At 41.0% G+C, this 15,821-nt stretch overlaps 1 protein-coding gene across 1 annotated transcript; it reads right to left on the bottom strand.

The window, feature by feature from the left end:
* Nucleotides 1-990: 990 nt before the first annotated feature.
* Nucleotides 991-15,450, bottom strand: LOC137267980 (enolase-phosphatase E1-like). Its single transcript, XM_067802441.1, has 10 exons — nucleotides 15,355-15,450; nucleotides 14,699-14,755; nucleotides 13,634-13,777; nucleotides 12,979-13,077; nucleotides 12,146-12,262; nucleotides 9,640-9,756; nucleotides 4,943-5,092; nucleotides 3,364-4,152; nucleotides 2,461-2,498; nucleotides 991-1,051 (listed from the first exon to the last, which is right to left on the bottom strand). The coding sequence occupies exons 1-9, from the start codon at nucleotides 15,428-15,430 to the stop codon at nucleotides 2,494-2,496; spliced, it is 1,554 nt and encodes a 517-aa protein (XP_067658542.1). The 5' UTR covers nucleotides 15,431-15,450; the 3' UTR covers nucleotides 991-1,051; nucleotides 2,461-2,493.
* Between the last annotated feature and the right edge of the window lie 371 nt (nucleotides 15,451-15,821).

Below are 15,821 nucleotides of genomic sequence, written 5' to 3'. Positions count from 1 at the left end.
TTTTCATATCACCTTATTCGATTTACCTTTGATTTTAAAGTGAAATTCATCGATACATTTTCACTGCAGACAGACTATAACCACCTTGCCACCCACACCGTTCCATAACAAACATGGAAACGTAGGTACGCCCCGGGAACACGGGTAGACAGTTTTTCATAGAACTAGTCCACTGAGATACAATATTCCATTTATCACTGTTTCCTCTATAATTGTTACAACTCTGAGACGACTTTTACTTGTTTTATCCCCGTTATGACGAACGTCAGGCAGGGTAACAACAAGTAGCATATTTTAGCTTATTTTTCTTTGGGGATGGAACTACATGCTCTGTCCACTGGATTCCGAAGGCGGAAAAACCAATCAGCGAGTGAGTGAAGGTTTCTACATAATTTTTATCATTGTTTCAGTCCCATTTTGTGGGACGTTCCGTCTAATGTAGGCGATATCTCCTATATTTGGCCCGTGAGAAATTTCCGTTAATCAATAAAATTATGCCCCTAATATCTCATGTTTGTCTCCTTGTAGGTACAATGTAAGAATAGGTCTCTGATCCTCCGGTGATTGTCTCTCTGTTTAGATTCAAATGGAGAATATGTTCCAATAACCAGTGATCGTCTCTCCGTTTAGATTCAAATGGAGAATACATTCCCGTACCCAGTGACTGTCTCTCCTATTAAGAATGAATCCATTCATCTCTCTTCCTTTGGATTTAAAGGCAGAGTATGGCTTAAGCCCGCATCTCAAATGATGCATAAAAGATACTAGTTCTCCATATGTGTCTTATTCGTGATGTGAGTGTGTGTGTGTGTGTGTGTGTGTGTGTGTGTGCGTGCGTGCGCGCGCGCGTGTGTGTTGTAATACATCGAATCTCGAACAGTCAATTACATTCAGTGACTGATATTATGAACAGGGATATACAGATACGTCCACCAAATCACCGAGTCTGATGTTTCCAGATATATCACTTCTATGACAATAAAACCGACATTTGACATTGTGACTTTATTGCAATTAGAAGAGATTATTTCACGTGTCGTGTTGGCAAGGACTGAAAAAGAAGTAAACGTAATCAGTAAACGATAAAACTTACTCGAGTGTTTATAGTTAATGAGGTAGGTTTTACACCGCTTTTAGCAATATTCCAGCAATATCACGGCGGGGGACACCTCAGATGGGCTTCACACATTGCTCCATTGTAGAGATTCGAATCACGTCGGCGAGCAAACGCTGTAACCACGATACCATCCTACCACCGCCCCGAGTTTGTATGATATAAAACCCCCGCATCTATCTTTTTGTGAAGTTTTATTTGACCTCTCCCCTGCTACTAAATTGGATGAATCATCTTGACTGGATTATACAAACAATCGGCAGGTGTCCCAGGACAAGTTAACACGTGCATCACAAACTTCTCATGAAATCGGGTGGGGAGATATTTCTTTTTGACAAGAATGTTTGAATCATTCGGATGTTGTTGTACATTTCTGGTTATAACAAATTAAAAAAAATACAAATTTATCACTGACATAAGATATGTACCATCCCAAGAAAGACACGCGCGATAACCTCAGAACGTGACTATTCCCGTATCACATAGTGATCCCAGCACTGCCTGACTTTAGGTCACAACATGGCAGATACAGCAGTAAAATCCTCGTCGCTCAACACCCCTTTGTTTGTTGTTTTACGCCGCAACCATCCTTGTGCTTGCGTCGTCACGGCGCTGTGATGAATACAATTCCATTCGTCACCGCTCGCCCCTTTCTGCATCGGCTTGTCCCGGATTAACACGAGAGGGTCATGAATGATATAATTCGTAACCGCTCGCCTCTTTCCGTGACCTACAAGAAGCCTCGTACCTACAGTACGCTATTATTGCCATGAATCGTGGCAGACCACTCAATCGCGCGCAGTAAAACGCATATCAATATATGATAATCTCGGTACCGTCGAAATTTTATTTAAAAACTTAGCTTGACTATGCAAACCACAAATTTAACATAAACTTTTAGCTGAAGGATCAACACAGAAACATGTTTGCGACGGGTATGATTGTATTGCTGTTTTGCCTACGTGATATGGGATATTCTAATAGGAGTTGTCATGTTTGGAAATTCAAAGTTATCCTTCCTTGGAAATAGTACTAGACTATATTCATCTTTGTGCTCGTTTGCGTTTAGACAAGGCCCAGTCGTATACATGGCTGTGAGGAGGATACGACACGAGTAATTACGAATGTGATGCAAACCCCGACCAGACGAACCAGTGATTGATGTTCTGAGTAACGCCCCACGATGCCTGAAGTAATGAATAACAAGCACACGTTTGTGCAGAAGGAATCTCTACGTGGTTGATTTAATCTATGCTACCAGTGGACGTACGTCTTTACGTCATTACGACGCTCTATTGCTGGGATCGCTTTGTGGACAGGTGTCCGGATTTCAAGAAAACACTCACCGCCTCATAACATTATTGGTCCTGGACTGTCACTTAATCTGAAAGGAAAACATTAAAATTTCTCATATCGCACAGGTCGTTGAATGAAGAATCTAAATAGTTCCCGGTGTTATGGAGTCATAGAAATGTGCTCAGGTTCAGGGTGTCTCATCACTGCACTGAAAACTGACTAGAGATGATTGGTTGGTAGTATAACGCCACACTGCGCGCACTCATCAATATGTCAGCAATATGGTGACAGTCTGTAAATAATAGAATTTAGACCAGACAATCTAGTGATCAACAGCATGAGCATCGATCTACACAATTGGGATACGATGACATGTGATCACGAAGTCAGTGATCCTGATAACCCGATCCCGCTAGTCGCCTTTCACGACAAGCATGGGCTACTGAAGATAAAATCTAAACTAACTAAACTAAACTAACTGATATCTGAACAGTATACTGATGCTCGTTTTTCTGTCTGTCTCCTGTCACAGTTCTTCCTGTATCTAATTTCACTATTTTCAAGAGTATCTTACGTGATTGGTTTGAGTCACCGTCAGCATTATCTGAGATACATCCCGCCCCTTTGTGATGTGGGGGGAAAACAGACAAACAGACGGGATTCAGACAGTAACCGCTTAAGACAACTGAAGAGAAGAACCTTGCGCTGAAGAACCAAGAAATACTGTCCTGAAAAATCGGGCCTTAAGGACAATGATACTGGAAACATGTCTATGCGTTCTGAATATGGAAATCGGCCCCCCACCCACGTTCACGCAAGCAGGTACATACATACATACATACACGCACGCACGCACGCACGCACGCACGCACGCACGCACGCACGCACGCACATACATACATACATACATACATACGAGTTCCTTCAAGCTTGGCGTAGAATAGTATACTTACCTTCTAAAGATTTGTTTTGGTCTTCAGCTGACGCCTCGTTATTCATCTTGTTCGGATCTTGGGCGATGGAGTGCAGTTCCTCAGGAGTTGAACCGTCGGTCGGTTTGTCAGTCTTCTCGATAACTAGGTCTGGCCGACCGGACTTCAGTTCATGGCTGACAAAAAGCTTGACTTGATCGGGTGTTGCCGCTGCTTCTTCTTGTGCAGGCGTCTCCGACTCCTGGTCAGGTTCGTTATTTTGATCAGCTGTAGGCGGTTTAGGCGCAGGATTCGGGGTTAGTTCTTTTGTTTTGGTTTTAGGTGCAGGATCCGCAGTCATGTCGGATGTTTCCGCTCTCTGAGCAGGATCCGCAGTCATGTCAGATGTTTCCGCTTTCTGGGCACTATCTGCAGCTTTGTCAGATGTTTCCTCTTTAGGAGTAGGATAGAAAGTCATATCACCTGTTTCCGATTTAGAAGCAGGATTCGGAGTTAGTTCGGTTTCGGTTTTAGATGGAAGATCCGCAGCCACGTCTGTTGTTTCCGCTTTCTGATCAGGATCCGCAGTCATGTCAGATGTTTCCGATTTAGAAGCAGGATTCGGAGTTAGTTCGGTTTTAGATACAACATCCTCAGTCATTTCTCTTGTTTCCACTTTCTGAGCAGGATCCGAAGTCCTGTGTCTGTTTTCCGATTTAGGAGCATGATCTACAGTCATGTCATCTTTTTCAGATTCAGGATGCGAAGTCTCCCTAGCTAAATCATGTTCAACTGCCTTAGTTGTCTTGTCGGTGTTATGCTGTGGCCCATCTGATATACACAATGGAGGGTCAGTGAGTGTATATGAGAGAGGGAGAGGGCGAGCGAGAGAGATGTTATGATGTTAAAGGGTAATTATATTGCGCATGTATCTAGGCAACTAGTGCTTGCTCAAGGCGCTGACATATATTTCCCTCGATCTTTGGATGTCAGTATATCGGCCCGTCGTATTATTAGTCTCAACTCCCTGGGCAATATAGAACTCTTGCTGCCTCCAGGCTCACCTATCGAGGTACCCATTCAATGCTGGGTGGACTGGGACACATACTCACAGTACATTTGTTTAAGTTTACTGCACGTCGCTGTACCTGCAACTAGGTGTTTGCACCAGTCTAATAAACTTAGTTTCAGTGTTATTCGTTACACTCCACCACTGAGTCTAACGAACCCTAGAGGAAGGTCGCGTCAGGTAACCTTTGACCGTCCAATCAATAGCGAGATGTTTAAACAGATTTAACCAATCAGACAACGGCTACTACTGAGGGATCGGAGGGACTTACAAAATATCCAGGTCACTGACACAGATCTCTCCACAAACAAAAATCCGCAAATAACACAGTTATTTGACTTGCAGTATATACGCTTTGGGGTGCGCTAAATAGAGAGAGAGAGAGAGAGAGAGAGAGAGAGAGAGAGAGAGAGAGAGAGAGAGAGAGAGAGAGAGAGAGAGAGAGAGAGAGAGAGAGAGAGAGAGAGAGAGAGAGAGAGAGAGAGAGAGAGAGAGAGAGAGAGAGAGAGAGAGAGAGAGGAGGATGTGAGTTATGATGTGAGTTATGCTTACGTAGTTTGTTTTTCCACCAATTCTTCATGGCACCGAATTTATTCGACACCCACCTTGAAGCAGCCTTCCTTTTGGAGGAAAACCAGCTACCGACTCTACTCCCGAATGTCTTCGTCTCCTCTCCACCCTTTGCAGCTTCATGTGGACGTTCTAAGCGATTAAAAACAACGAAAAGACCGGTTTCAGCAATCACTCGGCAACTGAAACACTAGAAATGGGTTTCACACATGCACCATGTTAGCACCTTGGGAGCGTATCACTTGACAGTTGTGAAATAATCTACATATGGGTCCCCAAATATCCAGTAACACTCAACAATTGTGAAACCTGGCAATTGTGAAACATATGGGTCCCAAATACCTAGTAACACTGGAGAATTGTGAAACAATCTACATGTGGGTCCCAAATACCCAGTAACATTCGACAGTTGTGAAACAATCTACATATGGGCCCCACATATCCAGTAACACTCGACAATTGTGAAACAATCTGCATATGGATCCCAAATACCTAGTAACACTCGACAATTGTGAAACAATCTGCATATAGGTCCCAAATACCCAGTAACATTCGACAGTTGTGAAACAATCTACATATGGGCCCCACATACCCAGTAACACTCGACAATTGTGAAACCTGGCAATTGTGAAACATATGGGTCCCAAATACCTAGCAACATTGGAGAATTGTGAAACAATCTACATGTGGGTCCCAAATACCCAGTAACGTTCGACAGTTGTGAAACAATCTGCATATGGATCCCAAATACCTAGTAACACTCGACAATTGTGAAACAATCTGCATATAGGTCCCAAATACCCAGTAACATTCGACAGTTGTGAAATAATCTACATATGGGTCCCCAAAGATCCAGTAACACTCAACAATTGTGAAACCTGGCAATTGTGAAACATATGGATCCCAAATACCTAGTAACACTCGACAATTGTGAAACAATCTACATATAGGTCCCAAATACCCAGTAACATTCGACAGTTGTGAAACAATCTACATATGGGCCCCACATACCCAGTAACACTCGACAATTGTGAAACCTGGCAATTGTGAAACATATGGGTCCCAAATACCTAGCAACACTGGAGAATTGTGAAACAATCTACATGTGGGTCCCAAATACCCAGTAACGTTCGACAGTTGTGAAACAATCTGCATATAGGTCCCAAATACCCAGTAACATTCGACAGTTGTGAAACAATCTACATATGGGCCCCACATACCCAGTAACACTCGACAATTGTGAAACCTGGCAATTGTGAAACATATGGGTCCCAAATACCTAGCAACACTGGAGAATTGTGAAACAATCTACATGTGGGTCCCAAATACCCAGTAACGTTCGACAGTTGTGAAACAATCTGCATATAGGTCCCAAATACCCAGTAACATTCGACAGTTGTGAAACAATCTACATATGGGCCCCACATACCCAGTAACACTCGACAATTGTGAAACCTGGCAATTGTGAAACATATGGGTCCCAAATACCTAGCAACACTGGAGAATTGTGAAACAATCTACATGTGGGTCCCAAATACCCAGTAACGTTCGACAGTTGTGAAACAATCTGCATATGGATCCCAAATACCTAGTAACACTCGACAATTGTGAAACAATCTACATATAGGTCCCAAATACCCAGTAACATTCGACAGTTGTGAAATAATCTACATATGGGTCCCCAAATATCCAGTAACACTCAACAATTGTGAAACCTGGCAATTGTGAAACATATGGGTCCCAAATACCTAGTAACACTGGAGAATTGTGAAACAATCTACATGTGGGTCCCAAATACCCAGTAACATTCGACAGTTGTGAAACAATCTACATATGGGCCCCACATATCCAGTAACACTCGACAATTGTGAAACAATCTGCATATGGATCCCAAATACCTAGTAACACTCGACAATTGTGAAACAATCTGCATATAGGTCCCAAATACCCAGTAACATTCGACAGTTGTGAAACAATCTACATATGGGCCCCACATACCCAGTAACACTCGACAATTGTGAAACCTGGCAATTGTGAAACATATGGGTCCCAAATACCTAGCAACATTGGAGAATTGTGAAACAATCTACATGTGGGTCCCAAATACCCAGTAACGTTCGACAGTTGTGAAACAATCTGCATATGGATCCCAAATACCTAGTAACACTCGACAATTGTGAAACAATCTGCATATAGGTCCCAAATACCCAGTAACATTCGACAGTTGTGAAATAATCTACATATGGGTCCCCAAAGATCCAGTAACACTCAACAATTGTGAAACCTGGCAATTGTGAAACATATGGATCCCAAATACCTAGTAACACTCGACAATTGTGAAACAATCTACATATAGGTCCCAAATACCCAGTAACATTCGACAGTTGTGAAACAATCTACATATGGGCCCCACATACCCAGTAACACTCGACAATTGTGAAACCTGGCAATTGTGAAACATATGGGTCCCAAATACCTAGCAACACTGGAGAATTGTGAAACAATCTACATGTGGGTCCCAAATACCCAGTAACGTTCGACAGTTGTGAAACAATCTGCATATAGGTCCCAAATACCCAGTAACATTCGACAGTTGTGAAACAATCTACATATGGGCCCCACATACCCAGTAACACTCGACAATTGTGAAACCTGGCAATTGTGAAACATATGGGTCCCAAATACCTAGCAACACTGGAGAATTGTGAAACAATCTACATGTGGGTCCCAAATACCCAGTAACGTTCGACAGTTGTGAAACAATCTGCATATAGGTCCCAAATACCCAGTAACATTCGACAGTTGTGAAACAATCTACATATGGGCCCCACATACCCAGTAACACTCGACAATTGTGAAACAATCTGCATATGGATCCCAAATACCTAGTAACACTCGACAATTGTGAAACAATCTACATATAGGTCCCAAATACCCAGTAACATTCGACAGTTGTGAAACAATCTACATATGGGCCCCACATACCCAGTAACACTCGACAATTGTGAAACCTGGCAATTGTGAAACATATGGGTCCCAAATACCTAGCAACACTGGAGAATTGTGAAACAATCTACATGTGGGTCCCAAATACCCAGTAACGTTCGACAGTTGTGAAACAATCTGCATATGGGTCCCAAATACCCAGTAACATTCGACAGTTGTGAAACAATCTACATATGGGCCCCACATACCCAGTAACACTCGACAATTGTGAAACCTGGCAATTGTGAAACATATGGGTCCCAAATACCTAGCAACATTGGAGAATTGTGAAACAATCTACATGTGGGTCCCAAATACCCAGTAACGTTCGACAGGTGTGAAACAATCTGCATATGGGTCCCACATACCCAGTAACATTCGACAGTTGTGAAACAATCTACATATGGGCCCCACATACCCAGTAACACTCGACAATTGTGAAATCTGACAATTGTGAAACAATCTACATATGAACCAGAAACACCCAGTAACACTCGACAATTGTGAAACAATCTACATATGGGTCCCAAATACCTAGTATCACTCGACAGCTGTGAAACAATCTACATATGGGCTACAAAAAGTAACATTCGACAATTGTGAAACTTGACAATTGTGAAACACCCTACATATGGACCTCGAATACCTAGTACTTGACAAAAAATGTAAAACGTTAAGTATGAGGTTCTGCAGTCTTCAGCATCTCATAACACTTGACAATTGTGAAACACGTTTCATACGGGCCTCACATACCTTGTGCTTGCCAATAGTACTGCTATGCGTAAGGTATAAGATTCAAACACCTAATTTTATTTGAGAGCACTAAGAAACGTTAAGTCTCCAATATTTAATTACACTTGAGACCCGTGAAGGTCCCGGAGAAGAATAGGCCTTCAGCAACCCATGCTTGCCATAAAAGGCAACTATGCTTGTCGTAAGAGGTGACTAACGGGATCGGGTGGTCAAGCTCGCTGACTTGGTTGACACATGTCATCGGTTCCCAATTGCGCAGATCGATGTTCATGTTGTTGATCACTGGACTGTCTGGTCCAGACTCGATTATTTACAGACAGCCGCCATATAGCTGGAATATTGCTGAGCGCGGCGTAAAGCTAAAGTCACTCACTCAATTACACTTGACAACGGTTAAACACGTTGGATTTAGTTTTCAAGTGTCTAATAATACCCACTGTGAAACACTTTACATATTGACCACAAATACCTTGCACTTGATACAAAGTTAACGCGTTAAGCGTAAGGTTCAAGTAATTGGTATTACATCACAGCAGTAAACATGCTAACTGTTGTCGTCAATACCACCAAACAAATTTGAAGCTCGTGAAATTTAGACTTCGATTACATACAAGAAGGGGATATGACGTCACGCGTTGTTTATACAGTAATTGTTAACATCACACGATCTGAATAATAGGCTGCCTTGGTATCCTCCCATTTGTCAGACATCCCAATAGTCAGACAGGTTAAAAGAACAAACTATCTGCTTGTTACCTCTTAATGAAATAGGGAATGATCCATGCAATGAGTAACAGAACATAACAGAGGTATATAATATACAAATGACAATAACTGATAGTAGTTAGCAGGAAGAATTTACAATTTGCATGCTATGTTGCAGAACTAATGGTCAAAACACAAATCAAACACAATCAAATAATTGTTTTGTATATATTTACGTGTTGTCTTTTCTTGTGGTTTCTCTCCATGTTTGATGTTGTCCGCTACCTCTTCTTTGAACTTGTTCCACTGTCCTGCCATGAACTTCTCGATCTCTTCGTCCGAGATCGTGTCCTCTGGAGTGAGTGAGTGAGCGAGTGAGTGAGTGAGTGAGGTAGGAGAGGGCTAGTGGATTTATTGCATTGTTAGTGGGTGAGGTGTAGGGTGAGTGAGTGGGATGTCTGCCTGCTTACCAAACAATTTAAACACTTCAACCGACCTGTTTATCCATCGTACTATCTAATTCTAAGTTAGCAGTACTTATTTATCCATCAGACTATCTACCGTCCTGATATTTGTTGTGTTGACAGCTTGTAATGATGGCTAACAATCATATTTTCAATAAATGTATTTATACAAGAATAACAAAGTAAATGTTTTAGAAAAGTTTATCTGAGGGGGGTATCTTTAAAGGACATTTTGTCTTTTCCCGAAAAAAGAAATTTACACAGGTTTCTTAAGAATACACCGTTCGAGAGACATAATGCTCGCATCTGAGGAATTTTCTGTCTGAAGTTAGATATTCTCAGTAATACTTTGGAAGACGTACATCTTAAGTTATGATGAAATGGGCACGTTAAACACAAAAATGGTACTCGCATACCGTGTTGGACATAATCTTTCTGATCCAGGAATATTCCACCTCCTGCCCGATTCAATTCCCTTGATACAAACACATGGTTTGAAGAAACAAAATCGGGTGAAATTAGTAAAATAAATTTTAACTGTTACTGTGTCGAGTATATTTGAATAACTAAGATTTAGATTTAGATAACTAATATTTGATAATTAAGACATCTGTAGAAATCCATCTTTACAAAGACCTCTAAATCTGCACTCCAGCATTGCTAATTGATATCAATGACTTTTCCTGAAACTGAGTCATGAATAAAGCTATTTCACTAATGCCATACCTGAATAGTAATGTTTTAACGTTAAAAGAACGACTTGCCAATTTCAGCTTTTCGATTTTGAAGATTGTAGGAGTGCTTCAAAATCACATTGTCGGCATACGACTGTAACCTGGACCAAACTTGATTATTTTGACATAGTAAAACCTATCATATTAGGTCTACTTAGAATATTGGAGTACCTCTTTTAACGATAATATTAATTCACAAAATATATCAAGAATTCCTTCAGTATGAGACAATGTGTGAAATCCCCAAACTTCGGAGCCGTTAGTAAGAATAGGAAGAAATTTAGAATATTATTTGCCAGGCAACGTCATGGAGAGACAGAATTAACAGCTGCAATAGCTTCCAAGTCTGTTAGGATGAAGCTTTCTGGGTTAAAAATCAGGACCCTGGCGATGACAACTAGAACTGGACACCCAAGTATTCATAACATACCAGCCACTTCCATCTGGGGGCTATTCAGCCAAAAACTTTCACGTGAGCGTTATGTACCACCGTTACGGAAGACCACAACGTTACTTTAGCTATATTTCTTCTTAATTTCCATTTATCACAATTTTCTGATAAAAACCTTAACCTTTCTGCAAACCAACAACACGTTTATCCACAACTGCAATGTCGCCAGCATACAGAAGAATTAAGATTTCTAAGAAGGCCAAAGTTATCCCAGGTTGACCCTCACAAGACATGCTCAACAAGATCATTGATGAAAAGAGAAAACAGTATCGGGGACATCTGATAGCCCTGTCTTACTCCCGTAACACACTGGAAAAAGCTAGAGTAACCACCAAATAGAGATATGCATGATTGGACTTTTTGGTGAATATTTCTAATAATTCTAAACACCTTTAATTTAACACCACCATTCTAAAACGCTGACAAATTTATACAATTAAAGAAAGGTTACAAGGCCTTAGCTTTCCAGAAACATACTTTCAAAGTGATTAATCCAGGTATTTATGCATATATTTTTTGGAAAGAGTCGGTGATTTGAAGACCAATATTCCAATAGTATTCCTGCAGTACTCTTGTCATTATAGGTCTAATATTCCAGCAGTAGTGCAGCAGTACCTTGGCCACTTTAACTCTAATATTCCAGTAGTATTGACGGAATACTCTTGTCATTATAAGTCTAATATTCTAGCAGAATTCAAGCAGTACCATGGTAATTTTGAGTCTACTATACTCTGGTCATTACTCCAGCATTACACTTATTATGTTAAGACTAATATGGACGCAGTATTGCAACAGTATTTTCATTTTAAGTGTAATATCAAGCACTACTTTGGTCATTGCAAGTTTAATAATTCGGCAGTATTCAGACAGTACTTTCGTAATTTAGCCGTACTCTCGTCACTCTAAGGCTGATATTCCAGCATGATTCATTATGTTCTTTGGCCATTTTATGTTTAATATCCAAGACATTGATCAACGCATTTGGTATATGATTGTTTGCAGATTTAATGTAAAAACGCCATGAAATACTCGCAAATACCTAAAGAACGCCGAAAGAAAACTCAAAAGAAATATTGGTTCTGTATATATTTACGTGTTGTCTTTTCTTGTGGTTCCTCGCCATGATTGATGTTGTTTGCAGCCTCCTCTTGGAACTTGGTCCACTGTTTGGCCATGTACGCCTTGATCTGATCTTCCGAATACTTGTCCTCTGAAGTGAGTGAGTGAGTGAGTGAGTGAGTGAGTGAGTGAGTGAGTGAGTGAGTGAGTGAGTGAGTGAGTGAGTGAGTGAGTGAGTGAGTGAGTGAGTGAGTGAGTGAGTGAGTTTGGTTTACGCCACCTATTACCTATTCCAGGGATATCCCAATGGTAGAGGCCAGAAACGGTCTTAGCGTTAATGAGGAAAATCGAACCCGGGCCTTTGACGTGACGCTTCAGCCATTAGGCTGATTATCCAAACGCTCCACTGGCCTCAAGAATGTGTATTAGTTTTGAACGAGACTGCAGTGTTTGTTGTGTTCAAATGTTCTGTTCAGTTTATTTGGATCCAATTTGTAACAAACTGAGAGCTGGTTCAGCATACTAGCTCTAAAATATTCAATCACCGGGCCTATACTTTCCCCTCGGTAAAATTTAGCTGCCTCAGGTTAACAGAGTAGCGAGGAGCGTTAGAATGACTTTATAAACGTGTGTGAACTTAATGTTATGCCGCCTTTAGCAATATCACAGCATCATCACGGTGGTGGACACAATTGTGATTTCACACATTTTACCATGTTGGGAATCGAACCACGGGTTTCGGCGAGTCGAGCGAACGTTCAGTCCCTAAGCTACCTCGCTCCCAAAGTTTGAGCAAAATTCGATCATTAACAAGACACCGATACACTGGGTGATTGCAGTTTGACATTACAACTTAGCAACACTTACCCTTTTCCTTGAGCTTCCTCTTCAGTTTCTTCAGACTCTTGGACATCCGGCGGAGAGAAAACAGTTGTGCCTTAATATCCCATGAGATGTGACGCCCAGCTGGAAAATATGATAAACTCATATTTTATGAATAGATAGACCGTGGAGAGCCAAATCTACGATGGAAGGTATCTGTTTTACATCATCCATTCACCGAAGACATGGAGTCACCCATTTACGCAATTTTCACCGCCCAATAAAATCTGTTGAAAAATTGAGTTGAAACTATTAGTTTCAATCTTTGAATTTTAATACACTCCGTCTTCTTGTTAAGCTTTGCCGACTCGGTGTATCGCCTCATCTTTCTATATTCACCATTTATGGACAAAGTGTATTGACTCACCAACTTGATATCCCCGTTTTATCGACTAGGTGTACAGACTCACCAACGTATTAAGCCGCATTTATCGACCAGTGTTCTGACTCACTAACTTAATATACCTGTTTTATTGACTTACCGATCTGATATCCCTGTTTTATCGACCAGTGTTCTGACTCACTAACTTAATATCAGTGTTTTACTGACTCACCAACTTCATATATAAGTTTTATCGACTAAGTGTACAGACTCACCAACTTGATATCACCGTTTTATCGACTAAGTGTATCAGCTCACCCTTTTTCGCTTCCTGATGCACAGACGTGGTGTATGCGCAGAGTTTATGGATGTTCTTGTTCGTCTTGTCCAACCACTTCTTCGTCTCATTCAACTTGTGCCTCAGTTCCGGAATCCCTTCCTGGAGACGTTTGTTCCTTGCGTCTGACCATAACAAGCATAATAATTTCTGTTTGTTTGTTTGTTTGTTTGTTTGTTTGACGTTTAACGTCGCTCTCCACAATATTCCAGCAATGTGGCGGAGGTCTAAATAATCAAGCAAGTATCAGACAACCCAGTGATTGACATCATGCATTTACTCAGCTCGGATACAGCAAGCCTGACCTCCCGATCCCGTTAGTCGCCTCTCACGACAAGCACGTGCTGCAGAAGGCCAATTCTAACCCGATCATCTAGGGTCACAAGTCCATATTAAAATGGCCATAAGACCACAAGCTCGTGACAAAGTACTGAGTTTAGCCAAGAAGACCATACAATCGCAACATTTCGGTATCTAAATGGGTTTGATTTTTTTGTATGGCATTCGTTTTACAAAAACAGCATTTTTAAATGTCTCATTAATGCCAAAGCAAGTAGTCCACGCCATCAGCACCCATCTGTTTCCTGATATGGAATTTTTGTGCAGGTTACGAGCGAGTGGAGATGAATATAACCTTGCAAATTAAGAAAACAGTCGAGTGATGTACGATGTTGAAGGACAATGGATAGCCAACTTCTTCATTGCAATGAGCACGACGTTTCGGCGTAGGTATTAACACCGTTATCAAGCAAGTTGACTAGCCATAGAACGTGGATGTGTTTCATCTTTACAACTTCTAAAATGCCTCTCAAAGAGGTTGTATGATCTTACTGGTTACGGAGTGGGAGGGGTCATGTCGAATTGAGTGTTGCAGGTTACGGAGAGGTTCGAGTCATGCTGAAATGGCCTTGCGGGTTACTGAAAGGGGCGAGTGATGTTGAATGGTCTTGCGGGTTACGGAAAGGGGCGGTTGATGAGAAATGGTCTTGCGGGTTACGGAAAAGGGCGATTAGTGACGAATGATAACTGGACCATCATCAACTTACTGCTCTTCTCCAAATCCGAAAGTCGTTTTGACAAGTCGAGGGTGTCAAGATCCACGTCTGAAACAGGTGATATTGAATAGATGATAACATATTCATTAATTAAAGATACTATGTTTTGTCTATATGAGAAATAACTCGGGATTTATTCTCTACCGTAGATTCGCTTTAACGCGATCTTAAAAAAGGCCGTCAAAAAATTTTCCCCATGGACCATTCTTTGCTGAGATAGAGATTGGAGCGATGCCAAGGCCGACTTTGTATGAAACTTACTCCGGAGTCTAATACTGCACATTGAAATATTATACTTTGATTTTTCTTGAATTTAGTGTAGATTATCAAAACATATATATTTTCTTTACATTTTACAACAATGTCGGTCATTTAATATATTGACTGGAAATCGGTTTTTGCATCACTAGACTCATGTACTAAAGAAAGTACACAACTGATGTTAGGGATTGTTTTGAAAATTGTGTGAATTATGAGTTGCAAGTCAAAACCATTGTACACATTTTGCCATGACACTACATATATTTTTTACAGAGATGGGAGTTTAAAATTATCAAAATCGTGATTTTGTTGAGTCACTCTTGTATTTTATACCTAAAAAATATCAGTTCGGCTTAGAAGGTTGGATGGTTCGTCGGTTCACTTACCTTGGCCACCCGGCTTCTCATCTTGGGCGACGACAACCGCCAGCAGCAAGGAAACCCACAATACGACTGTCTTCATTCTTCTGAATAAAACTGGTGTCGTATGACCACTCAACAGAATCCCAGTCAATATATACCTTTTCTCTCAGCTATTTGTTTCTGCATCGCCCTTTTCGTGTGCGTGACTCACGCATACAGGAATAAAGATGTGTGAATGTGTTTTTATTTAAGGCGGACTCATATATAAAAGGTGCACAGAAAACGTGGCCATGAGTCACGAAAGAACCGTTGTGTGAAAGCCTACGTGTTCCAACGCCCATTTCTAAGGACTTTATTAAATATCTGAATAAAACGAAGGACCTTCGTAAAACAAAACGAAAAAAAACCCCAAAACCCAAAACAAAACATTTGTATGCGTCAAGGGATTATTAGTTTAGGCACGATTAGAAATCAGCATTCATTATGTGAGC

This window comes from Haliotis asinina, chromosome 16, assembly GCF_037392515.1.
Source record: "Haliotis asinina isolate JCU_RB_2024 chromosome 16, JCU_Hal_asi_v2, whole genome shotgun sequence".
Lineage (NCBI taxonomy): Eukaryota > Metazoa > Mollusca > Gastropoda > Lepetellida > Haliotidae > Haliotis > Haliotis asinina.
Note: the sequence above shows the minus strand (reverse complement) of the source record. Positions and strands in the feature narration are given on the sequence as shown.